Here is a 26,372-nt window from a genome sequence, read left to right as displayed (position 1 = left end):
GAGGAAATTGGGTCCAGGATGAACCCCAGAGGGGAAACTGAGGCCCAGAGGGTCACCCTGGCTGCGTGAAGTCTCCCATGGAGCCTAGGGTGGAGGGAGGCCCAGGACCCAGCGTCCCTGGAAGCTTTGGGCCTGAGGTGTCCCAGGCGTCCTGGAGGTGACCAGGTCAGGGGGGAAGCTCACCAGTGGACTCGTCCCGGCCCTCCTGCGTGACGTGGTCATTCTGGCTGACCCACTCGCCGTTGCACTTGAAGTAGATCTGCGTGGCGGGGAAGGCGCGGCAGCTGAGCTCCACTGGCTTGTTCTTCACAATGTAGGCGTCCTGCGGCTCCTGGAGGAAGTGGGGTAGCGGTTCGGCCGGCGCCGATGGGAAGGAGTCGGGGAGCACCTCGCCGCCCGAGTCGGTGCCTGTGGAGGGAGGAGGGGTCTGTGAGGCTGTAGGCTGGGGGGCTGGGGGTACCTTGCTGGTCCCCTGGAAGCCCACGGAAGAGAGATGGGGACAGGCAAACGGGATATGCTGGAAACTCCTCTATGACTTGGGCGAGGTCTGGTTCTCCTGGTACTCAATTTCTCCATCCCAACCTGCTGTTAAGAGACTGTGCTGTGGAGCCAGTCCCAGCTCTGTGATGCTGTGTGTGGTTCTGCTTGTTTACAGATGGAAAACTGAGGGTGGCCTGGGGAGGTGAGGTGACCCATCGGGGTCAGGGCACCCCTTCAGCCCTCCCCAATGTCCCCCGCATTAGCCCTACGTGGCCCCCCTTCTTCCCCATGGTGAAACCACAGTACATGAAGGGCTGGAAATGGGGCTGAGGCTGGAGCTCAAACCAGGCCAGCTCTGCCCTGAAGCCACAGCTGCCCTTTGCAGCCAGTCTGATGGAAGTGGGGAGAAGGACCAACGCCCGCAGGGGCATGGTGTGGGGTGAGGTGGGGCGGCTGCACCAGGCCTGGGCTCGCTGGTGCAGCTTGGTGGGCTTCGTCCTCCAGGAAGCCCAAGGCAGGCGGCAGCATGGAGGAGAGACAGCCTCCTCTGGTCGGGGGCTCCGACCCACCCCGTTAGCCTTTCCCGCCTCGGCCAAATCCACACCCTCTGCCTTAAGGATGAGGAAACTTCAGAGGCTGGGAACACAGTGAGGCCGTTAGTCTCCTCCCCAAAGGGGCCCAAAGGAACCCCTGGCTGCCCGCCTCCCTGGAAAGAACAGCAGCTCAGGAGGTGAGACAAACAGGAAGGGAGAGCAGCCAGCCACCGCCAGCACTAGGAGGGGGGAAACCAGGCCAGGCCAGGCTATTGGTTCACAATCCACTTAGGAAAATTGACTTTCCAATGCCAAATACCAAACGATCAGGTGGCTGGGGACAACCGGCAGGGGGCTTGTCCTCCTCTGCTAACTGCTCGAGAGGAAGCAACAAATTAAGCTGCAGGGGTGTGCATGTCTACCTGGCCCTTACCAGCCAGCCAAGGCCATCAGCCTCAGCTCTCCAGTGCCTCAATTGGGGTCCCCAAGGCCAGAGGAGTCCCTGGGATCATGCATTTGTCCTCTAGAGCAGAAGGAACAAAACGTGCCTGGCATGCCCAAGCAGTGTTGCCTCTCTGAGCACCAGCAGCAATTGCTGAGACTGGGGGAGCTTCAGAGCTCTGAGGAAACGCAGGGTGGTCACTGGCTCCAGTGTGTGTGTGTGTGTGTGTGTGTGTGTGTGTGTGTGTGTGTGAGAGAGAGAGAGAGAGAGAGAGAGAGAGAGAGAGAGAGAGAGAGAGGGAGAAGTCAGCAAGAAGGGATGTGACTCCAGCCAGCTCCATCTGGCATGTTCTGTGTGACCCAGGGAAGCCCCTTAACTCCGACCTCATTACTTGGTCTCTGAAGAGGACAGGATCCCATGAGATAAACATGGATGAGTGCCTAGGAGGGGTCCAGCCTATAGGTACAAGTTCCTATATTAAAACAGCAACTAATGCTCACCTCACATTGGGTGCTGTTTTCAGTACTTTGGTACTTTACCTACTTCGTGCAACAACTTTGGAAGGTATGTTGTATTAGTCCCCAGTTTATAGATGGGGAAACTGAGGCCAGAGAGGTTGAGAAACTTGCCCAAGGGCACACAGTTAGCAAGAGGAAGAATCAAGGTTTGAGGCTGAGAAACAGGTTTCAGCATTTGGGAAGCTGCCCAGGACTCCACACTGCTTATCACTGGGGCAGCTCCATACACTGGGTGTCCCCGCACCAGAGAATCCTAACAGGCCCTGACAATGGTCGGGACTCTACCGTTACAAGGGCTCGCTCACAAAGGTCCAGCAAGGCTGGGACCATCCTTCCTGTTTCTGAGCTAAGGAAACTGAAGATAATCCAAATGGGACAAATGACGTGACCCAAGGCCAGCTGGTTAGTGGGGAGCTAAACTGGGAATAGCACCAAGAATTCCCGAGGCCAGGCCAAGGCTCCCTCATATCCACTTCCCTCTACCAGGCAGGGAGACACCTTCTCTGTAGGTAAACTGGCAGCCTCTAGGGCCTGGGAGCTTGGGCAGTTGGTGGCAAGATGACAGTGCCCAGGGAGCTGGACGTCGCTCTCCCATTGGCTTGACAGCTGGTCACTGTGGCTTTTCCGCCAGGTCAGGCAGCTCTAGGGAGAGCAGGTTGTAGCCAAAAGGGCGTGTGGGCAGTGGAGGCCCTGCCAGGCTCCGTGCCCACCTCCCAACATCAGCGTCATGCTTCAGTCTCAGGCCCGAGGGGTGTAAGGCAGGGCTCAGGCCTCAGACTCAGACACCCCTGGGTCTGAACCGGTCTTACTGGCCTCAGGCACCTCATCTGTGAAATGGGGGGGGGGCTGGCAGCCATGAGAGAAGGTGTGTGGGAGCCCCTGGGTGCAGTTGTATGCTCACCCCACCTTCTAACCGTGTGCCCCCTGGTCCCCGGTGATGGCACTTGGGCTGTATTTATGACTTTGTTTTATAACCCTAATGTGGCTCATTTATAAAGCAGGTACAGACGTGATTAGGGAAAGTAAACATTAGACATCCATTAGCGCAGCAGGCCCCACCCTCCCTGCCGCACCCCTCCTCTTAGCCCTGGCACAAAGATTCATCCCTGGCCTTGGCAGGAATATGGCTGGGCGTCCTCAGCAGTGCCTCTCCGTCACGGCAGCGCTGGGTGGCTCTTCATGTAGCTATTGCCCCATTGCCAACATCCCCACCCCCAGGCGTCGTGGAAGCAGACGTTTCCAGGAGACACGGAAGAAGAACCAAGGGCTGACCTGGGAGTCCTCCCCAGAGGGCCCACTGGCAGACTGCAGGCTGGCTGGCATGCAGCGGGGCTTAGGGAATGCAAATTAAAGGGGGGCTGGTGTTGCTGCCAGGGCCTCGGTAGCAGCTGAGTTGGGCCCTAACCACTGGGCACTTCGGCTCTTCCTTGGCCCCGGCTTGGGCCCTAGTGCCTAAGGGAGGCTCCTTAGGTGTCCTGAACGAGGGCCCTCTGAGCCGGCCCTGTACGGGGCCGCTTGGAGAGGGAAGAAAAATGGAGTCTTGGGCTCCTGGGTGCTTACTCTGCCAGATACTTCTACAGTTTTCGTATTAACGCACTGAGCCCACAGCAACCCTAGACAGAGGTTCCCAAACTTTTGGTCTTGGATGTCTTGGTCATTTTTACCTGGTAATTTTTTGTTTGTTTGTAATTTTCAAAAGAAATTCCTAGTGGTTCCGTTTATTAAGTAGTTAGACCCAAACAGCTTATGTGTATGTGTGTGTATATATCCTAACACCTTAGTAGCCACTTAAAAAAATAATACACATAACTGAAAGAAAAAAAATATTGGGTTGTCGGAAAAGTCATGACACATTTTTGCAAAGAAAACCATAGCAAAAAATACGTCATGACTTTTCCGACTAAACAGTATTTGTATCCCATTCCTAAACAGCCACAATGATTTACTAATAGAGATGTGTGTACCTGCTGGGTACTGAACGAGTTCTCAAATCTTGGAATCAGAGTGGTGGACACTGTCACCCTCATTATTTGTCTCAGGGTACTCTCAAATGCCCAAATCCCAGCTTTACAAAGATATGATGCCATCTAAAGGAAAGAAATGTGATGTAACGTTGAAGTTGTGAGCTATATTGAGCTAGCAGTTGTCATGGTATCTGGCAGCTGTCCAGTACTGCTACGTTATGTTTCTTTGAAGATTGAAAGTATCTCACAGCACCCCTGTGAATTGATTGTGGCACCCTGGGGTGCCTCGGCACACAGTCTGGGGACCACAGCTGTGTGCATTACGTACTATTCTTATCCCCACACTACAGATGAGGAAACTAAGACCAAGACAGTTTAAGTCAGTGGTTCTCAACCTGTGGGTCGCAACCCCTTTGGGTGTAGAACGACCCTCTCACAGGGGTTGCCGGGTACTCGTATGTGGGCGTATCTGCATGTGGGCCTGGAGACGGATAGAGGAGCGGTGTCTCGGTTCCTAAGACCATCGAAAATATGTGTTTTCCGATGGTCTTAGGCGATCCCTGTGAAAGGTTGAGAACCGCTGGTTTAAGTCATTGGCAGAGGGCTATAAAGCTAGTAAGCAGCAGAGCTGTGGAGCAAATTCGGGCAGCCTGATACCTGAATCTAACTTCGGAACCCCTCGGAACTGGCATTTACGTCCACTGTGTGCGAGGTGCTTCAAATATTTCAGCTAATTTACCTCTCACCCTCCCCCCACAACAAGGTAGGGATTTTCTTCCCATTCCACAGATGAAGAAGGCATGGGGCATCCGGAGACTTGCCTGAGGTCCCCTGGTCAGTGGGAGGAAGCCAGGCATGGAATCGCCTCTGCCAGGCCAGACCTGGAATTCCTGCTGGCGGGAAAATGTCCCACATAAAGTGTTTTTCTAATAGCAGAACTCATCTGGACCTGTGGTTGCAAAACTGCAACCTGCCTTTAGAGCCACAAACACGAATGGCCCAGCTACCCCAAGATGAAGGTATGGGGGAGGGCATACCCCTGCACTGACATAACCAGATAGTCAGCACACAGGAGAAGAACCGCCACAGAAGTCAGGAGCCCTGGGTTTGCGACAGGGCTGGGGACTGGCATTGCTGTGTAGCTTTCCTCTGGGGCCTCAGAGCCCCCATCTGTAAAATTAGGAAGTTGGGGGAGTCAATCTCTCAAGCTTTTGTAGTACTTTGAAATTTGAAGATGCCTTATGGGGAACCTGATAATGTATGACCATGTCCTACTGAGTACATTTTTTCTTCAGGAAGTTAATTTGCTTAAAGTGGGGTCACCTTTCTTGCCATTGTTATTCGTGGCTCAAAGACCCAGCAGTACTAAGGTCCTAAGGCCCAGCGTGGGCGGAGCCTGGGGAGGGAGGTGGAGGAACTATGGGCTGATTGGCTCTCCCAATCACGCCCCAGCCCACACACCCCAGGAGGCCTCAGATCAAAATGACCACCAGCGCGTAAGGCGGGACCACTCGTGGGCACCACGCAAACTGTTGTGCCCACACAAACTGTCGCTTTGAATTCACCTATGCCTGCCTATACGAAGTCTCTTGTCAGCTGGTCTCCCTTAGGAGGCACAGATTCACAGGGACAGAGGTCACTTCCAGGGCCAACTGGTCCAACATCTCCCATCAACTCCTTATCCAACCTTGACTCACATACCTCCAGGGATGGGAGCTCACCACTGCCTTTCTCAGCCAGGTTCGCCTTTGGACAGATCTAACAGAAAAGTCTGCCTTACTTTCAGCTGGAATTTGCTGTCTGGAGTTCCAGCCATTGCTGTAACTTTAACCTCTGAGGTGACACAAAACAGTGCGCTTCCTCCTGCCCATGACAGCTTCCCAGCCTCTGGAGGCTGCAGCCTGCCCTCCCTGGCCTTCTCGACTTTCTCTCGAATAGTCACGAGATGGTTTTGCATTCTCACCACCAACTTGGCTACCTCATGAATGAGTTCAATTTTGCTCACGGCCTCCTGCAAATGTGGTGAGGGGCGGTGAACAAGGTGGGGTCTGGCAGGCGGGCTTCCCTGCTTCTGGCAGCTTGAAGGCCCCTTAGCAGTTCTGGCAGCTGCTCCTGGAGGGCAGGGAGCGACCACAGCCTGCTTGGTGTCCTCTGTGGCGTCCAGGACAGGGTAAACAGTGCCCTGGAAGGGGAGTGGAGCTTGCAGGGCAGAGCTGGGAGCCTAAGCCCAGTGTCCACCAGGCCGCACACGCCTTTCCAGGGGCTGGACATGGAGACACAGGCTGCCATCCAGCAGGTGGGAGGCCCCTATGGGGAGGAAGGTGAAGCCACAGGCTGGTTTAAGAGGTACCAGAATCTAAGCCCCTAGAAGAAGCAGGAGCTGGGGACCCTGGAGGTGAAGGAAGTGGCTTCAGGACTAAGGTAAACACACTGTATTTCCCAGAGGTCACCCTGAGAGGAGCAGCTGAAATGTTCAGACATTCCTGAATGGGAGACTATCACCAGCTGCTGGGGGAAGCCAGAGGGGTTCTGCGGCCTTATGGAGACCGTGAGCCTGGGGCCCGGGCTGGAAGGGCGTGTGGGCGAACAGGCTGGCCTGAGAGCCAGCAGACCTGGTTCAAATCCTCACCCTGCCACTGAGACCTCTCATTTTCCCCATTCATAAAAAAGGGGTAACAGGTACTGCCCTGTCAGTTTTGGGGTGTTGTTGTGAAGGTCAGCTGAGAAAACAGATGTAAATGTGCTCTATGGACTGGGTGCAGCAGGGGGAGACACCAGGCAGGAAATCTTCTCTGTCTGCGTTGTGTGTGGGGAGCCCTAAAACCCCACACTGACAGGTCCCTCGGCCTGTCGCCTATTGACATCTGAGCCCCAGCAGGCCGAAAGCATAGAAAGGTGATGCTCAGAGGGGCCTGGAGCTCCGCATTCTACCAGCTCAGTGAGGCGAAGTGACTAATGCAACATTACACAGCAAAGTAACAGCTATGTTGGGCCAGTGCCGTTTCTGATTCAGGGCTCAGTAGGGCAGACACCACAGCCCCGGTGGGGCTGTGGGCAAAGGCTTGACTCTGTCTTTCCCGTGCCTGGGACAGAAACTCACTACCATCTGTCTCAGCCAGGGTACCTCTGGTCAGCCCTGTTGCCTAGGGCAGAGACCTCAGCACGAGGCCGCAGCGGTTTGGTAGGGAGGGCCTTGACACACCTGCCCCTGGTTTTTGTCCCAGTTGGGTGACAAGACCAGGCCTGGGACTTTAGGCTCAGCACCAGGGGCCGGGCATCTGCAGGGCCTGTGTCTCCAGCGCTGGCTGGCACGAGGCGGCGCGCTCACTGAGGGGCAGGACTGGGAGGAGAGAAGGGGGGCAGGCGGGCGGTGAGGGCGAGAGAAACGCCCCACGCTGGGCACATTTATCATCCGCAATCACAGTCTTTCTCTAGCCCCTGGACACTGGCTAATTCTCATCAGGCCTGACCTCCCACTGCATGGAAAATCTCTCCCATTCACTGTGAGGCTGATGTGCTCAGTGGGGAGTGGGTAGAGTGGGGGCAGAGGAGCCCATTTATTATTATGTTTTAAAAACACACCAACCCCACATGGAAGGACCCCTCCCTGGACACAAAGCCCTTCTTCCATCTGGCCCTGGCTACTGGCGGCTGTGGGGTTCAGGCTGGGGCCCCCCTCAGAGGTGGTTACAATGGCCGTTACTGATGACAAATGGGGACTGGCAGGCTTGGGGGAGGCTGTTATTCCTAACAAAGGAGGCCCCTTGCATGGCCCTTTTCCCATACCCTCTGCAGTCCTGCCATGCCCATGACATCACTTCCTGTGCAGGAAGTGGCCTTACTATGATGGCCAGCTGGGGCAGGAGCCTGCATCCTAAACGGGGTGTCCGGCTGAACCTGAGAAATCGCTCCCCTGCAAAGACTCAGGGACAAGTGAAGGAGCTGGTGGGAGGCTGGGGATGAGGCCCCAAGGGAGGCACAGAGCCCTAAAATGAAGCCAGGGGCCCGTTTTAAAGGAGCCACACTACTTACAAAGTAGGGAGGGACATTTTAGTCATTGGGTCACCGGTCTACCTCAGGCTCTCAGTGGTACCTGTGGAGGTTGTATTCCACATCCACTGGCCCGGCCCCTCCCTCCAGGCCCTTCCTCCGGTCACTGGGCTCCCTCAGCCTGGGCCTGGGTCCCTCTAGAGCAAAGTCCCAGGTCCCGGGGTGTCACCATGGAGGCACAGGCTGTGAGGACAGCGCATTCTGCTTCCCCTACTCTCTCAAACAAGGAGCTTAAAGCCCTTTCATCTGTCAACTCCAAGATAATATTTATCCGGCACACAATGTAACATCATCACCAATACAACAATCCTGTGAAGTAGGTGTCCCATTTCACAGATGCGGAAACTGAGGCTCAAAAAAGTGAAAAGACATGCTCAGGCTCCTAGCTACCAAGAAACCCGAAACTATTCCAGTGAAACCACAAGGCTCCCCTTGGCCCATAATGCCCCTGGGGGATCAGCAGGGAACAGCTATTTTTCTGCCCATTTTGCAGATAAGCAAATGGAATCTCTCAGAGGTCACTAGTTTGCTGGAGGGGAAGAGGGACTCAGCTTTGTAATCCCAGCACTTGGCCTCCCTTCATCTGTGGGCCTGATAAGTCCTGGACTCATTTGGGATGCCGCAGGCCAGGGGTCAGCAAACTTTTGAGACGGAAGATCCAATCCTGTCCCTCACAACAATTAAAAATTATTCAAGAGCTATAAAACAAGTGAAATCACCATTATGTGAATAATATCCTTTGAAAACTTTATAAATGAAACTGTGAGAGTTTTATTTTCATTTTTAATTTTACTTCAGAGCCACATGTATGTACCCAAAAAGCCGCATGTGGCTCGCGACCCGCAGTTTGCTGACCTCTGCCCCAGACAAACAGATCCATCCTAGCCTGGAAGGGGCCTGCACTAGCCTGGTACAGCCCCCAAGGCAGCACACTCAGACACACATGCTCACACCAGCAGACCCACCCATTCCCAGCCCAAGGTCATGATCCACAACCTGGACACACACGGCGCCCCCAACAGGCTGGGGCAGCGGCTCCTTTCTTAGAGCTGCCTAAGTTAATGCTAAGACAATGGCAGTGACTCAGGCCTGCAGGGGACCCGCTATTTTATTTGGTCATCTCAGAGTTGGGATGGGGGCAGGTTTGAGTTGCCATTTCAGACTCTACCACACACCCAGTCGCTTGGGTCCTACCTGGAGAGGTCTTCGCTTCCCTCCCCCGCATCCAACCCACGATGTGGATGAACCTGCATGCTGCCAGGTAAACCTTCAAGATGTCCCTCAAACAGCGCAACCACCCACCACCGCCTCCTGCAGTCTCTATGCCCATGTCCTCCTGCCCAGACCCCTCCTCATCATGCTCCCTCCTTCCGCTCCTGCCCCCTCAAAGCCATTCTCCTCATAGCAGCCAGGGCAATCTTGCAAAATAGAAACAAATCGCTCCTTGGCTTACACCCTCCAATGGCTTCCATTTGCACCTGGAATGAAGTCGTAACCACCATCAATCCTCAGACTTCAGATGCTCACCCACCATTCGCTGTGATCCAAGCCCCCCAGGCATGTTTCCTGGCCCTTGAGCAAGAACATGTCTTCCTATTCCCACCTCAGGGCCTTTGCTGTTCTCTCCTTTTGGAATGCATTGCCCCCTCCCCACCTCTCTCTCTATATCTTTGTGACTCACTGTCACTGAGATCTCAGTTCAAGTGCCACCTGCCACCTCCCCAGTGGGACGCCTTCCCTGACCACCATATGCAAGTTCATCATCTATCTTCTCTGATGCTATCTATCTCTGCATTGTCCTATTTTTTAGTTTTTTGTTTGTTTTTGACAGTGCTCATCTCTCTCTGGCATTACCTTCTTCCTATATTTGGATTGTTTGCTGCCTGTGTCTGGATAGGTCTGCTCTTTGGATGGCAAACTCCTTGAGGGCCTGAAAATAGCTGGTTGCTTGTTTATCTGGGTTACTGGGAACACAGGACTTTCTCCAGCTGTACCCCCCAGCCTCTCTGGAAATATCTGGGGTGGCAGGTGGGGGCGGAAGGAAGCAGCCAGGAATGGTGGGCACAGCCTGGGCAGACCTGGGCCATGGGAGCCAGTCTATTTGGAAACCCCAGAGACTAACTAATCACTGTCCTCTAGGATGGAGACCAGAGAGGGTGTGTCCTGGCCTCAGATCACACAGCACCCGAGCAGCAGAGCCAGTAAGAGAAGCTGGGCTCTAGATTAACAGGGGAGGTGGAGAGACTTTTATTTTAAAAATCTACCTCTTTCATGTAATGAAAACACTGCCCCCCACTTGGCCTTTTCTGATAAGAGTTTAAGAAAAAATAAAGATGAAAATGTAAATCATCCATTACCATCCCCGGTTTATCAGAATTAACACTGGACATTGGTCCTCTCTGCCTTTTTTAGACACACACATGTTTTGTTACTTAAAGGGCCTCCCTGTATATAGTTGCGAGCCCTGTGTTTTCTTTCCAAGGCTGTTAACTGAAGACTTTTAAACCACAAGCCAAATGTGCGGGCGCTCTCTCTCTCTCTCTCTCTCTCTCTCTCTCTCTCTCTCAGCACAGTCATACATGTCAGACAGGCACGGGCCAGCTGGGCCGACTCCCCTGGTGAGGTATTCCGGGTCATTGGAGGAGCTGTAGGATGCAGAGCTGGTTCAGGGAACCACTGGGCAATGACATCAAGTTGTCTTTGCATGTTTGGGCGCTGGACAGAAAGATGACTGATGTCCTGTCTGTCTCCCAGAAAAGTAAAAATGCACGTGGGTAGAGCCTCTGGCCCAGGGGCTGCCAGACAGGCCAATGGTTACGTCCCTGCTGCCCTTCAAGGTGAGGCTCCCCCATGCCGCCCCGGGAAGCACGAGGCACGCATCTTCCCTGCCTTCCCAGCGCCCTGCTCTAGGGCTGAGCAACCCCACCTTGCAAGGGGGAGACAACTGCCAACACATTGCGAAGTGGAAGAACTGTGATCCCTGCCCGCTGCCGTCAGCACTGTCACCATGCCTGTCTAGACCCTGCCCCAGTGCTGGCTGTGGGCCACGTGGCAGGCACCAGGAGGCAGCTCAGACCCTGGGCAATGGTACCTTTTGACCTGAATCCAACCCTTTTCCTTCCAGAGGGACGACCCTGAGGCCAGAGAAGGGCAATGACTTGCCCAAGGTCAAACAGCCAGTCAGTGGCTGCAGCACCCCTGGTAGACTGGCATCACGCTGGCATAGAGAATCACAGCAGGGAGAGAGAAAAAAGGGTGCCCAAACTGGCCTTCACCAATCTGTGAAATGAGGCCTGGGACAAATGGGGAGAGATGAACCAAGAGGTAGAGATGGAGTCATGGGGAGAGGGGCAAAGAAAGAGGAACCTGAGAGCACCCAGCAGCAAGTGATGAGTGGTGTAGTGCGGGGGCTTCTCCTTGTATGTGCTGAGCCTGGAGTCCATGTGGGTTCAGGGCTCAGGCCCTGAGGGCAAAGGGAGGAGGTGGCCATCCATCTCTGGCCTCCATCCACACCGCTGTTCTGTCTCTTCCACAAGGCCAAGGCTGGGACCAGGGAAGGCAGGCCTTGTTGGCTCAGGCTCCAGGGATCCCCTGGGGACCAGAGGTGTGGAGCAACTGGTCTCAGGTCATACAACAGGATGCAAGCACAGCTAGGACTGGAAAGGGGGCGACTTGGCACTCAGCCCAATGCTCTCCCCTTACCTCTCTGGTTCCAACAGTGAGGAAGACCTTGGTACTGAGGTCGGGTGAGCAGTTGAGCTGTTGGTGATGGAGACGGGGGGGGGGGGCAGATGGCATTGGCCAAGGGGACGGCACAGATGACTGTTCAGGCGTGCCTCGAGGAAGGCAAGGGGGTAGGCAGGCACTCACCCCCATCTTTTCACCAAGCATTTCCTGAGTGCTTGCCCTTGATCATGCTTATGATGGGGCCTAGGCTCACAGCAGAGGCTCAAAGTTAAGAAAGAATGCAGATGTCTTAACTCTGACACACGCTCAGTGTGCCTCCAGCCTAGTCACATAGTCATGTGATGATCTCTCCGCCTGCTAACCTACCATCAGCGCAGAAATAAATCTACACCTGTGTCTGTAGCTCCCTCCTTCTCAGTCAAGGAGCCAGCCCGCTTCCTCCCGGAAGCAGGCTTTGACTACCTCCACCTAGACTGCTGCAGGGATGTCTCATGTGAGGCTTCCATAATCCCTCATACTTCTCGGGCTGAAACACATTGTTGTCATTGGCTCATGAGATGAACTTAGGTAAATCACTTCCCTCTGAGACTCAATCTTCCCTTCTGGGAAATGGGGTCACTTTTACCTGCTTCACCCCCAGGGTTGTTGGGAATATCAAGGTCAGAAGTGTGAAACTATTTTGCCAGCCTGGCAGTCCTGTGTTCTTGCTAATTTTGATTCTTGCTTTTTCCAGTAAGAAACAATGGGTGTGCCTTCGTTGGGCTGCCAGGGGCTCTGGCTGACATCCTGACCACCAGCTATAGCTGCCATGGTTTTCCTCTGGGTTCGAGGTGCCGTCCAGGTGCCCCACTCCCCACTCCCACCCTGTCTCAGACTCTCAGCCACTACCCCGGCCCACTCTGTGATGACACGGAGCTGCAAAAGGCTGATGCAAGCTGAAAGGAGGGAATGAAACAGACTCGAGTGGGGCACATGGAGCTCCACCCCCAGCCCCGGGGGAAGACGGCCCTGCCCCTGCTGGCTTGTTTCTACCTGCTGATGTAATTGCCGGGCCTCCTTGGCTCAGGGCTCTACCTGCTCACCTCGGCCAGAGAAAGGTACAAGGGCAGGAGGGCCAGTCCAGAGCCCCATGTACTGTGAGGGGGCTCTTCTCCAGGGAGGGGTGGCTGGGCCCCAGCAGAGGGGAAAAAGGAGCCTGAAAAATGGCATGAAGAGGAACACACGCCCTCCTGGTAAGCAGGACCTGGGTCAACCCCAGCACTGTCAGCGTGTCACTTCAGGGGAGCTGGCCCATGATGTCTCTAAGCCTGGGACACACCAGGCACTCAACTGTCACTCTCTCCATTGATTTTCTTGAGGGGATAAGAAAGCCTGAGAGGGGAAAAGAGAAAGGACGGAAGCATGGCTCTGTGGAAGGGAAGCGACAGACAGTCCTGGGCCGGGCACCAGCTCACTGGGTGACTCCAGGCCAGCTGCCTCACCTCCTGGGACCTCAGCTTGTTGATCCGTAAGACGGGCACACATCACTGTGCCCACCTCACAGCAACAGCTGGGACCCTAGGTGTGAAAGTGCCACACAACACTAAAGCATGCGAATGGTTTGGGGGACCTGGGAACAGGTGGTGGGGGGATGCTCACCAGGGTCCTGGGGCTCCTAGAGGCTGGGAAGGGGTGGTGGGGCCTGTCGGCGTGCTCTCTGGCTGGCCTGGCTCCAGGAGCCTCCCCTAGGGGAGGAAGGCATGGAAGAGGAGCACATGGCTCCCCAGAGGCCTTCAAGGAGCCATCAAAAACATGCCGGTGCTGATGAGAAGTGCCAAGACACACTCCTGGAAAGTGCAAGGCCACCTGCATGCAGCTGAGAGCCCCTGACCCCATGAGCCCGTGGTCTGGGGGTCACCCTGTCTCCAGACTCTGCTTCTCAAAGCTGGTTTCCCGGGAGAAAGGGGAGTAGAAAAGCACCTCGCCTAGTTCACGTGTCTCTTTGCTTGACACTGAAGGCTCCTGAAAGACAGGGAACCAGTCAAGTGGGGAGGAGACGTCCATTTCAGCTGCCCCGAACCCTCAGCCCCAGGGAATTAGGGCTGCCTTTTCTAACTGGACCTTCGGTTCTGCTGGGGTGCTCTGGAGGGGGAGCTGCACTCCGGCTGGGACACATGGGCGTGCCGGGCCTCAGGGACCCACCTTCCCATTCAGTGTGGCCTTGTGTTCTAACAGGTCACGTGGGGCATTTGTACCAGCTGCAGGCTGCCCCGTGCCCAGGCACTGCACAGCGTGCTTGGCAGACATCATCTAACTGAATCCTCCCAACAACCTTCGAGGCAGGTACTCTCATGATGATCCCATTTGCAGGCGAGGAAACAAAGGCACAGAGAGGTTAAGTAACTTGCTCAAGGTCACAGAGCAGAGTGGTCAGCACGCCAATCTGGGTCTCCCTGACTCTAAGCCCATGCTCATTAACCTCTGTGCCCGTGGTTCTCGAACTGTAGCGTGTACCCAGATCGCCCGGAGGCCGCTAAGACCCAGTGAGCTGTGGTTCCTTCCTCCACCTCCCGGTTCCCACTCCGCAGGCATGGAAGGCGCCTGCGAGTGTGCATTCCTAGTAAGTTTCCTGGTACTGTGGCTGGTCTACTGCTTTACGCTCTCTTGCCTCCCAATAGAAATAGAAACTAGCATATGTAATGGTGCTTAACACAGGTCAGCTCCCTTTCCCCAAGCACGGTTAGGATTCATCTAGAGACCCTTCAAAAGAAACTAAGGGAATGACACAGGAGCATGGTGCCAGCCTCCTTCGCCTGAATCAGGCCCGGTGTGTGGCGAGAAGGGTACTGACAGCCATCACCTGCACCTGTGTTCTTGCAACTTACTTAGCCTCTCTGGACCTCAGTCTCCTTATCTGCAAAATGGGGGTAATAGGATTTCTAGGAAGGATTAAACACATTATACATACAAATTGCTTAGAGCACTGCCTGGCACATCAAAAGGGCGTATTGAGTATAAGCTGCATTACTGCTATTATCATTCTTACCATTGTTACTATCTACATCATCTATATTCTTTCCAACGGCCCTGGGAGATTGGGATCAACACCCGCCTTCATTGTTTACTGACAGTCCCTCAGGGAGATCCGTAACTTGCCCAGAGTTGCTAAGTGGCAGAGGGAGGACGCTAAGCCAGGCCTGGGCCCCAGTGGTGGGACCTGTCCACCATGAGCAGAGATACCCACGCCGGCTGCTTCCTCCGGAAGGGATGGAGAGTTATTTTCTTACTGATGTTTCCTGTGCTTCCTTCTAGACCCCCATGCTGAGCCCAGGGTTCAATCAATGTCACTGGTGAGGGGAGAATGTCTCCAATAGGGAACCAAAGGCTCCATCAGCCACCCGCACTCACTGACCTCGGGCAGTCAGACCCCTTCCCTCTCTGTCTGTCCATCTGTCCCCTGGCCTGCTCCCCCTTACTGGGCACCCTGGAGGCGCGAGAGGGCTTGTTCTAGCCTCTGGGAGCAGGGAAGGTCACTTGCTTCTCCTGAGACCCCCTTGCCCTCACGTCGCCTGGGATCCCAAGTTCAAAACAATAGAGGCTTCAGGTTGCCCTTGATGTAAAGGTTTAGTAGGTGGCTAATTTTAGCTAAGAACTACTTGGCATTTTCCCAGCCACCGTCACTGCCGTCACTGCCGCACTCTGAGCTGGACAAATGGCCTTGGTTTTCCTCCCCAATTGTTCTCAGCAGGGGAGCTGGGTGCTGAATCCAGCTCAGGACAATTCCCTTTGTGTCTCTTTCCGGGTGGCTCTTAATAACTCAGTGAAGGGGATGGGACAGCCTGGAGCTCTCAGCCCCAGTTCTCAGGCCCCATCCCCACCCTGGCTCGCTGGTCCCTCCCTTAAGAGTTAGGTGTCCCAAAATGTGATATTTAAATAGGACTTGCTGGTCACAGTCTCCTCAAATCCTCAGGGGTAGGGACAGAGAGGGAGGGCTTGGGGCCTGAAGGGGCCTGCCTGGGGACAGATGAGGAAGCCAAGGTCCAGAAATGGTGTGACTGGCCTAGGGTCACACAGCACTCTGGCAGAGCTGGGCCTGGACGGCTAGTTTACAGACTCAACGGTGCAGTGCTCTTTGCACCATGTGCAGGAGAAGCCCCACTTTGTTTGTGCTCCCAGCCAGCGTGGGGACACCTCAGAGTGCAAGATCCCAGACTGCAAGCCTCCCAGTCTCTGTTCCCGGTGGAGACACCTGGAATGCTGCACTAGCAATCCACCTCCCTCCCCTCACCTGGCCGAATCCCTCCACCTTCAGCCCTCACCCTAAAGGTCACCTCCTCAGAGAGACTGGTCCTGAATGTGCCCCTCCACTCCCTGCAACTGCTCCTAGGCCTGGGCTCTTCTGCTGGTATTTTTTTCCTTATGGCCCTTGTCACCTGTTTTAATTATATATTCATTTGTGTATTTGCCTGGGTCCTACCGGATCCTGGGGTCCCAGGGGGTAGATGCATGGTGATCGTTACTACATTTAACCATCTGTATGGGCTCCGGGGCAGGGTTCTAGAGCGTCTGCTGTGCCAAGTGAGGCTGGAGGAGGGGGGTCCCAGGGGACTGACTGGGGCAACTGGGGGCACTCAAGACTCGGGACAGTGGCTGTTTGCCATCCAATGTGGATGTATTCAGATATTTTCGGCAGCATGATGGCCCTCCTGGAAGCTTTCTGCCTGAACACCCATCCCTGGCTGGATGGCACGTGTGTGCCCAATGCCGACCCCAGTGCCAGCCTGGCACACAGTAGATATTTAATAAATGCTTCTCGAAAGAATGGATAAACCTCTTGGGCTCCTCTGGGTCCCCTTCTCCCTAAGAAGCCTCAATTTGATCTGTGCTCTACCCTTTACAGGGAAGCAAGAGAAACGAGGAGCCTTGGGAAGGTCCTCCTAGCCCAGGGCTGCACCCCCCTCCCCAGAGGGCTGCTTGCTGGCCTCACAGACCCTAGCTCTGCCTGGCCCCCCACCGCTACCGCCAGGACCCAGCACGCTATAATTAGAGTCCTCCTTCCAGGCTCCCGTAATGAGGGGTGTCGAGTGCCAGCCATAATTACAGCCTGGTTAAAACGAACAGGAGCCGCCTCCAAGCCAAATTACAAAGTCTGCAGCCGGACTCCCTCCTGCCCCATTCCCTTTTTATGGGGCTGGTTAGAGGGAGGGACTGGGGAGTTTACAGAGAAGCCAGCTCAGGCTGGGACTGTGGTCTTGGGAGAGGGGAGAGCTCACAGTCTGGGCCTGTGTTGCTTTGAAACTATCCTTGCACCACCCTCTGCCCCACCCTTGTCAAAGCTCCCATCCAAAGCCAAGGCCAGGAAGGGGCAAAGAAACCAACTGAGGCTGCTCTTTCATCAGAGCCCCATTTAGGACTGAGCACTCTGCGCCAGGTCTGGACGATGGGCTCTGCATAGCTGTATTTCATGGGCACATGTACCATCATACCTATTTTACCACCCAAGGTTCAGCGCTTAACTAACTTGCCCCACATCGCACGTCAGTAAGAGGCAGACCCAAGGCCTGAGCCTGGCTCACACAGGGAGACGTTCTGGAGCGTAGGTACACTCCATTTCGAGCCCCTCACTGCACTGGGCACAGGGTGGGGCACAAGGAAGGGCTCCGGGAATCTCAAGAATGATGTGTTTTGCAAGTCAAGGCCTGAGAGGTCCAGCTGAGCTCTTTTCTCCCTTTTAGAGATGGAGGAATTGAGATTCCGATTTCCAATGGCATGTCAGGATCCAGGAGCAGAGCTGGGATGTGGGAGGCCTTGACCTCAGAATCTCAGGATGTTAGAGTGTGCAAGGACTAGGGAAAGTCTAGTTCAGTAGCAAACACACAGCAGCCTGGCCCATCCGAGGCTGTGGCAGACATCACTAATCAATCAGTCGTAGCATGCCTTCTTAGCACAGGACTGACTGACTACACTCAGCCATACCAATCAAGCAACGAAGAAAAAGTTCCACGATTCCTGATCTGATTAGTCCCTGCTCACCCTCAGTTAACCCAGGGAGAAAACGGGGCCCAGAGAGTTCGGGTGACTAGCCTCAGTGACGGAGTGGCCCTTACTCCTTAATGACCAGCCTCCTTGGATGTCAACCTGCCACTGCCACCGCACCCTCAGCCCACCTTGTCAACTCTGGGCGTCCTGTGTGGGGGGATACTCAGCCCCCTCTGCACCTCTCCAGAACCTGCAGTACTGACTCAGCCCGCTGGTCTGCTGCCCTGACCAGAAGGTGGCTTTCGTAAGGAACTGCGGGGGAACAGGCCTGCTCACCAGCGGTGTGTCCTGGTGCAACAGTGGCAATCTCTCCAAACTCCCTGAGCTGCCCGCACACCCCTTCCTGGTTCCTTCCTGCGCCCTCCTCCCAGCCTGAAAAGCTGGCTCCAGCCACCCACTGCCCACTCACCACAATTGGCCCGCGGTGACTCAGTATCCTTGTTCCATGCCCCCCTTCTGCCCCCGGCATCCCCCACTCCGACAAGCCTCTTCAATAGTGCCTTTGATCCGAGCTCTCCAGCTCTTGAACAAGGACAGCCTGCTGTCTTCAGTCAGGGGTGTGGAAGAGTCAAGTCTGGGAGGACAGAGACCACAACAGGGTAGGCATAACCCCGAGGTCCTCACTTTCAATGGGACTCCCCCAGCCCCACCCGATGACCACAGGTCCTGAGCCCTCCAGGGAAGGTGCAAAAGCCCACGATATTTCTGGGAGGTACCTGCCTCACTTGGCAGCACAGGGCCTGGGCCCGAGGGCATTTTCAAAAGGACACTTTAATTAGGGAACAGGGCGGCCAGCCAGCAGGATTATAGGCCACACCCGGTGCCATCAGAGGCCTCTACACTCCCAGGCCCAGCCTGCTCGCTTGCCTCAACCTACTGCCACCTTCTCCCTGGGGTTGTGGGGACGGGGGTGTCCCTGAGCACCCTGCTTGCTGCCCCAATAGTGGGTCCCCTGGAAAGGAACGCTGGAGGTCTGAGGTGTGGTTTCTGGAGCTGAGTTTTGGATCTCAGGCATGGAAATAGGGATGCTGGAGATGGTTGGCAACAGCAGAGAAGCCACCCTCTGGGCAGGAGGCCGGGAACAGTGGCCGCCCCTACGCTGGGCTGAGGAAGGGTGTGGGCACCACAGCCTCCACCCCTGACCCTGTGTGTCCCCAACCTCTCTCCACCAGAAGGGACAATGACAAAGTTTTGTCTCCTAGAGGCTCTGGCTCAAACCCAAACCATGGTACGCCAGGCGTCCTTCTCCCCAGAAGACAGCATTTGTTCTCCCACATCCAATATGGGCAGACTTGGTGCTGCCCAAGGCTGCTGACCCTTAACGTCAGGTGGGGGGCAGAGGGGCCAGGCCCACTGCTCCGTCTGAGCTGTTTATGGCTGAGGCACTGTGCCCATTAGGTCCTTTCTGGGCCCTAATTTCCTCCTCTATAAAAACAGGGAGATCCACAAGAAACTCCCAGGCCTGTTGTTCAGCTAAACAGAGTCATATATGTGAAAGTAATCAGCACAGGGTCTGGCTGGAACACTCAGAAAACTTGGTTTAGGTTCAAGTCCTGCCCAGATACTAACTGCCTATGTGACCCTGGGCAAGCCACTTCACCTCTCTGAGCCTCAGTTTCTTAATATTCAGATGAGATGAATAGTACCTTCTTTATAACCTGATGTGAAAGGGCTTTATAGCCTGTAAAGAGCTTTCCAAGCCTAAGATTAGTCAGTATTATTTTTCTAATGAGTGGCTGTACTTACCCTCCCTCCACCCTGCCCATGAGGTGAAGCGGGGCCATTTCTGGTGACATCTGACTCACGTGGCCCCACACAGCTGCCCACACTGAGGCTCGGCCTATCCCTTATTAGCCTGCCAGCTGCCTCCTGGATAGGGAGGTAACTGGGGAATCCTTGGACAGGGAGGAGAATGGGGAGTGTTGGAAGCTTAGCTCTCGGGGGGAAGTGTTTACCCATCAGGTGGATCCTTTGCCCAGTGGGTCATCAACTCCAAGAGGAAAGGCAAAGCGGGGGTGGGACGGGGACAGGGTTGGGGGCCTGGGAGACCCTGGGAAAGGTGGGCATAAGCGGGAGCCAGCCGGACAAAGCCTACCCTTGGTTCCTCCTGCCCTTTCTCTGAGGGCACTCCAGAAAGGCTCCCTGGGATGCCCCAAGGAGTATGACCTTGAACAAGTCCCTTCCTCACTCTGGGCTTTCTTCTTTCTCTAAAGGATGCTGTCCAAGCACATGGCTTGTCCTGCTGCTCTTGGCTGCTTGGGAGTGAAGGGTTCTAGGGAAGGCACAGGGACGCCAACCCCTCCACAGGGGCCTCAGGGATCAGCTTGGAGGGACACTGGGCAGCCTCCTGGACACTCAAGAAGCAACAGTGGTTAAGACTACCAAGACTGCACCCAAAGGTCCCCGAGCTGCACGTCCTCTCCTTCCATCCTGGGCTCAGCCAGCAGGCAAGCCGACACAAGCAAGAGGCTGGAAAGCCAGCCCAGGCCGAGAGGTGGGGACCCTGCCTAGAGTTGAGGGCACCCCACGTCTCACCAGGAGGGTGAGGACCCTTGATCTCAATGGAAAGAGCCCAACACACCCCGGAGAATCTCAGCATCAACAGCTGTGGGGTTTTAGGCAGGTGATTTTACCTCTCTGGGCCTTGGTTTTCTTGTCTGCAAAGTGGGTATCAGGGCATCACCTAATTCCAAGAGATCCCACGTCTGAAAGGCTTTGGCACTGGCACATAACAAGAACTCGAGTCATGCATGGAAGCTGTGGAAATCAGGTGAGCTGGCAGAGTTCCCTACAGCCTTCCCTGGTTCCAGGAAGAGGACAGAGCCTTGTCTCTGCCCTGCAACAGGCTCGGGTGGTTTTCTCGCTCCTTCTGGTTGTCAGGTCCCAGATGGCAGCTGGGCCCCTAGCCAGGGGCAACACCTGACAAACCCACGCTGCACCTCCCTGCAGCACCTGGTGTGAGGGGGCGGCAGCTCACCACCCAGTGGGGATGGGATGCCTTCCAGCCAGGGGCTTGGAGGCGAGCAGGGAACCCATTTCACGGACAGGACACATCACCAAGGCACTAGTCACGTATGTGACTAGTCTGGGTGGACCTGGAGGGGGAAGGGGTCCAAGAGAGGCACCAGGGGTCCTTAGACACCTGACCTGAGGCCAGCACCTCCTCTTCACTTAGGCTCCCTCTCAGCCCAAACGTCCGATTCGCTATCTCTTTGGTAGGTGGACAGAATGGTCGCTTTTAACACATGCGTAAACAGGCTCAGGAGAGGTGGCTGGTGGGCCTGGCTCTCACGCTGAGCTGGTGGCAGACCCCAGAGCTGGGTTTGAGCCCAGAGCTCTCCCCTCTCCACCACGGGGCTGGGAGGCTGCCAGTGGAGAGGAGTCAGGCAAGATCTGGGGGGTGCTGTTGACAATCCTCCCGTTGCCCCTCAGTACCTCACAAAGAATGAGAGAGCACCTGCTGATTAACAGAGGGAATCCATTGGGGTGTGGTTTTCCAGGGTCCCCCCTGAATCTGGCCAGCTGGCTGCTGGACCCCATTTCCACTCCTGCTATTGGGACTGTCCCAATTCTCCTCCTTAGTAAACTTCCTTAATCCCCGTACCCACCCTCCTCCCTGAACCACAACTGCCTCCCCTCCAACTCCTTACTCTCTGCTTTGCCTCATACTCTCTGCCTTCTTTGCGACCTTCCTCTCCATCCCGCCATGGCTAGAGTGTTCTTGTGACAACCGAGCAAAGCAGGGCACCTGCGCTCGTCTTAGCTCAGTAACTCACATGCTGTGTGACCTTGGACAAGTCCTTGACCTTCTCTGGGCCCCTGCCTGCCCATCTGTCCTTGAAGGGTTAAGTGAGAAGTTCTGACGTTCTATGAATATCAAAAGCCACACCAGGAGGCTGGTAGGCTGGTGGGCATCTGGGAGCTTGGGCTCCTGGCTCACCTCACAGCTCCCCACCAGGGCCCTGGGGAAGCTTGTCCAGGGACTCGGCGGCTGCACCGCAGAGTCCCTGCTTGGGTTCCATCTGTTTTCTCAGAGCTGTCAATGTGCGTCTGTCTCTGGCCTATGCCCGAGTTCCCTCTGTTCCCTATCCTGTCCTTGCCCCGAAGCAATGGTGGATGCCCCTGTCACTGCAGCCAGCTCCTGGCAGAGTTATTTCCCTCTGTGCTGGGCGTCCATTAGTCAGTGAGCACACCGGGCCCAGGCGGGGTGCTGGGGGACAAGGTGGCCATAAATCACTGCGGATCTCTCTCCCAGCCTGGCTGCTTGGCAGCCTGAGAGCTCTGCTGGCTCAGCTGGCTCAGCTGGCTGCCGTCTTGGAGGAACTGGGACAGGACTGGAGGGGCTATGTAAGAGGCAGTGGCACAAGGGTGTGGCAGGCACACAGTCACTCACCTGGTCACCTCTGGGGCATGACACTGTGACAGCAGCTCCCCAGCTCCCTAGGCAGTGTCACCTGGTGATCATGCAAGGGGACATGGTAGGGAACGTGGCAAGTCATTGAGACTCAAAGCCCTAGTTCCCTGGTCTGTAACAAGGTGGGGTGTGGGGGATCATATGCCAACCCCATAGAGCTCATGGGAGGATTACCCCGACACACACACAAAATGCCAGCGTATGACTCAGTAAATATCACTCGCCTTCCCCCGTGAGGGCTCAGAGCAGGGAGTGGTGGCCGGCTGGCTTATGTTTAAAGCCACATCTCTTAACACCGGACTCTTCCCTTTGTGGCTGGACAGCGATAGCTCTATTTGCGTGGGATCCAAACTGCCACAGGTGAAACACATCTCAGGAGAGCTTCGGAGTCAGACCCGCAGTTTGGACAAGGTGAGAATTCAGCCCTGGCTGGTAGGTGCAGGAGCTTTTGGCAGCCTCAGTGAACAAAGTTTGGTTGAGAAAATTAAATGAGATCACAAGGGTGATATTAAAAGAGCAAATTGCTTTAAAGGGCTTCCGCTCGTTCCAGATCTCACTGCAGATGAATGGCACTAATTACCAACAAGGAGTGGCCGCTTCGCCTCATAAAGCAGGTCCCTAGGGGCCCCCAGTGTTTCTAAGTTAGGGCTTCTGCAAGTGAGAGCCCTGGGCTTCTTTTATCTCCAGTTCACATTCCCTTCCCCCAGAATGCGTGGCACCGGGTGACGTTTGGAAGTCTGTGCTGTCTGGGAAAATACTTTTTATCATCTCCTGGGCCCTGGCACATCAGCTGGGACTTCTGAGAATGACAAATTGCGGTGACTCTTGCTCCAAATCCACACAGCACAATATGGCCACATGTATCAAGGAGGGCATGTCTTAAGCTCCATTAAGCTGTGCATGGAGATGTTCACTGCAGTGTTATTTACTAGGGCAAAATGTCCCAACAGTGGGGAAACAGATGGACTAAATTAAAGTCTATCCCCAGTGTGGATATTTCTCAGGTATTAACAGTGCTAAGTACAAAGTCTATGGAATCACACAAGAAAGGTTCCTGGACTCATGTTAAGTGAGGAACCCGAGTGTGAAATGAAACATGTACTTTGATTACGCCAGAAAACCAACCTGGGCCTGAGCCTGAAAGGAAACATACTGATATGCAAGTAGTGATTATTTTCAAAGCTTTGTTTCCCGTTATTTGGGGCCCTGTGGCAACATTATCTGGACTGTATAAACAAACATCCCTCCGACCCAGAGGTATTGGGGAGCAGGCCAGGGCCTGGCATTAATTCAAAGGGCCCCAGAGAATCTAGCAAGTGATCCTGAGGCTGCAGCTTGGGGCTGGGATCTTGTGGGGCTGGTGGCCACCCATCCTGTGCCCACTCTGCTCTAGCTCCATGCACCTGTTGCCCCAGGAAGGCCTGTCTGGAGATGCCCCATTGTTCTCTGGCCAGGAGGAAGGTGGGGGCAGGGAGGATGGCTGGTTCCAAAGCCAGGAAATAAATCTCCTCCCCCCAAACCCGGCCTCTCCATTCAGTTGGGCTTATTGATGGGGACCCAGGGGGCCTGGAGAGAGCGAGCAGCCTTCCCAGGACGCGTGAGAAAACGTCCCTGTGCTGGGCCCACGCCACCTTGCAGGCTCTGGGGGCCCATCCTGGAGGCTTCCTCTGGCTGTTTCCTGGAGTTGTCAGCCCTGTGTCCCCACAGCAGCAGGACGCCAGGCGCCCAAAGTCCCAGAGCTGTTTGCACTCCTCCCGTATTGCCACAGCCCATCAGGATCCTGGCCTTTGGGTAAGATGACCTCCATGGGCCTTATAGGATCTCACAGTCTGTGAAGAAGAGATTCCCATCAGCAACCCTAGGATACAGCCCCCTAGGTGTACAAAGCCATGGATATCTGCGTACAATTTACATTAATTTGCATAACCACCTGCTACAGTGGAAAGAGCATTGAACTGAGAGTCAGAAACCTTGGAGTCTAGTCCCAACTACACCACTAACAGGATGTGACCTTGAGAAATTTCTTACTTCTCTAGGCATCTGTCTCCCCCCATTTGCTGAACTGGGGACTGGACTGCCGGTCTGTTAAGTTGACATCATGGGGTGAGCAGGAAGAAGGATACGCATGGAGCAAGGAAGGGACCCTGGGACCTCTTCCTCCCAAGTGACCGTCTCCTGGGAGACATCCCTAAGCCAGCTGCTCTGGCCCCCCTTGACCACCAGTGCTCACCTCTCAACCCAGGCTGTGCCCAGCTCTCCCCTCCTCCCCTTGGCAGCCCTGGGGATGCCAGTAGCTTCTGATACCCTGGAAAGGCTTTGGGCTAGGTGCTAGGGAGTTTGCCAGGGCCCCAGGGGGAGGGAGGCAAAGCTCCGGGCTGTCTAGGGACTGAGTGGACTCGGCACACACACTCACAGTCACACACCACCACCACCACTGCCGCTGCCACCACTGCAGCCTGGACCCAAACAGTGCCACTCCCAACATGAGACTGCCAGTCCCAACATCTGCCACCTTGGCCTTCTCTGCGAGCCTGCCCACCTGCTGCAGGTGTTTCCGGAGCCATGGAAAAGGAGGCGGTGGACAGCAAGCCTCATTCCTAGGAAGCTCCATCACTGTTGCTGCTGCTCCTTGCATCAGGGTCTCTGGGGCAAGGTGCTGGGGAAAGGGCGGGATGCCAAAACTCAGCTCGCGTCTACTCAGTGCCTGGGTCCTGTGCAGTGGGTGGCTAGAGGGCTGCGCCAGGCTGTGGGAAAGGAGGCTGTGGGCTACTTAATGACGGGCTGTGGCTCTTCTGCTGCTCAGTGCTGAGGAGGCAGGGGCCTTTGGGGGTCCCCCTGAGGCTGGAGTCTACAGTGAGCAAGTGTGGAGAGCAGAGGGCACAGACCCAGAGCCCACAGTTGATGAGGCATGGGGTGTAGGGGGAGGAGGTAAAGGTCGGTGCTGCAAAGAAGCGAAGAGCTTAGAGGAACAGGGCGGGGAATGGCCTTAGCCCCGGGACCCTGGGACCTGTGCTCTGGCCCCCTTCTCCACGCCTTGAGTTCTCCAGGGAAACCCCCAACCCTCTCCCCTGACTCCCGTCCCCCTTCCCTGCCTGCCCTGTACTTCCTTGAGGAGAACAGGTTGCCAGGGTCTGACTCAGGCTCTGGAACTCCCTCAGCCACTTCTTCCCCCTCCTCAGGCCTACCAATGCCTTCAATCTCCCCATAGCTTACGGGTGCTGTCTAATGAGGCACGTCCCATGAAGGGGTCCGGGTTTGGGGAAGTCACTTCACCTGTCTGAGCCCGTTCCCTCCACTCTTAAATGGGAGAAATGATGCCTGCCTCTCGAAATGGGGATGAAATGAGGCAATGCAATACAAACTCAGCACAGCGCCTGGCCCATCATAAAAGCTGGAAAACTGCCAACAGCTGTTATTATTAGCAACTTCTCCGAGCCTCAGTTTCTTCTTTTGTACAATGCAATACAAGCCCCGCCCTCACAGGGCTATTGTGAGATTTAGAGAGAGGAGAGGTTGAATGTACTCTGTAAACAGAAGTGGGCGAGGCTGAGGGTGGAGGCTGCTGTTCTCAGGGCCCCTTGGTAGGCAGCAAGTCAAACCCTGCCCAGCCCTGGTACAGAGCCACCAAAGGCAGTGCCTGCTGTAGCCTGGTACCCTATCAAGGTTTCTGCTGCCCGAGGCCCAAAGTCATCCCATTTGACAGATGCAAAAACTGAGGCCCAGAGAGGGCAATACACCAGCCTACAGTCACACAGCGAGTGAGCAACTCTGAAGAAACTAGACCTGGAAAGATAAAATTCAAGATTCACACACCACTAAAGAGAACATTAGCTGTTTCCCCACCCACCCCATTTTTTTAAAGTACAGACGTTTGGAAAAATATTGTAATATACTTTATGATACTTATTTTAACTCAGATCTCAAGTCACTTTTTTGTTGAGGAGGGGAAGCACTACATCACACTTCATTTACTTATAAAACTGGCACACCTGTTGTACTTAAAGACACAAAGTACCAGAGAAATCAGGTCACTTTGAGAGTAAATGAAATGACTGGCTTGAAATAAATATCCCAGCCTGTGGGTTTTTTCAGAGAGAAAAAAGAACAAAAAACTTGAGGAAAAGTAAGTATCATCCTTGCTTCTTTCCCGCCTATGCTCCAGTATGCAGCTGGGAACCTCTCATAGGACAGGCATTATTTCTTGGTTCATTCATTCCTTTATCTGCCAAGGACTAACTGTGTGGCAGGGGCCCCGAGGAGGATGAG

At 54.9% G+C, this 26,372-nt stretch overlaps 1 protein-coding gene across 2 annotated transcripts in view; it reads right to left on the bottom strand.

The window, feature by feature from the left end:
• Window positions 1-26,372, bottom strand: part of UNC5B (unc-5 netrin receptor B) — an 82,364-nt gene that overhangs the window by 18,846 nt on the left and 37,146 nt on the right. For both annotated transcript variants that reach the window (XM_019625317.1, XM_019625327.1), the window contains exon 2: window positions 184-408. In XM_019625317.1, the coding sequence (XP_019480862.1) occupies window positions 184-408 (225 nt within the window). The remainder of the gene's footprint in view (window positions 1-183; window positions 409-26,372) is intronic.

The sequence above is a fragment of the Hipposideros armiger genome, unplaced genomic scaffold (assembly GCF_001890085.2).
Source record: "Hipposideros armiger isolate ML-2016 unplaced genomic scaffold, ASM189008v1 scaffold_15, whole genome shotgun sequence".
Taxonomy (NCBI): Eukaryota; Metazoa; Chordata; class Mammalia; order Chiroptera; family Hipposideridae; genus Hipposideros; species Hipposideros armiger.
The sequence above is the reverse complement of the archived record's forward strand: the minus strand, read 5'-3'. Positions and strand labels throughout refer to the sequence as shown.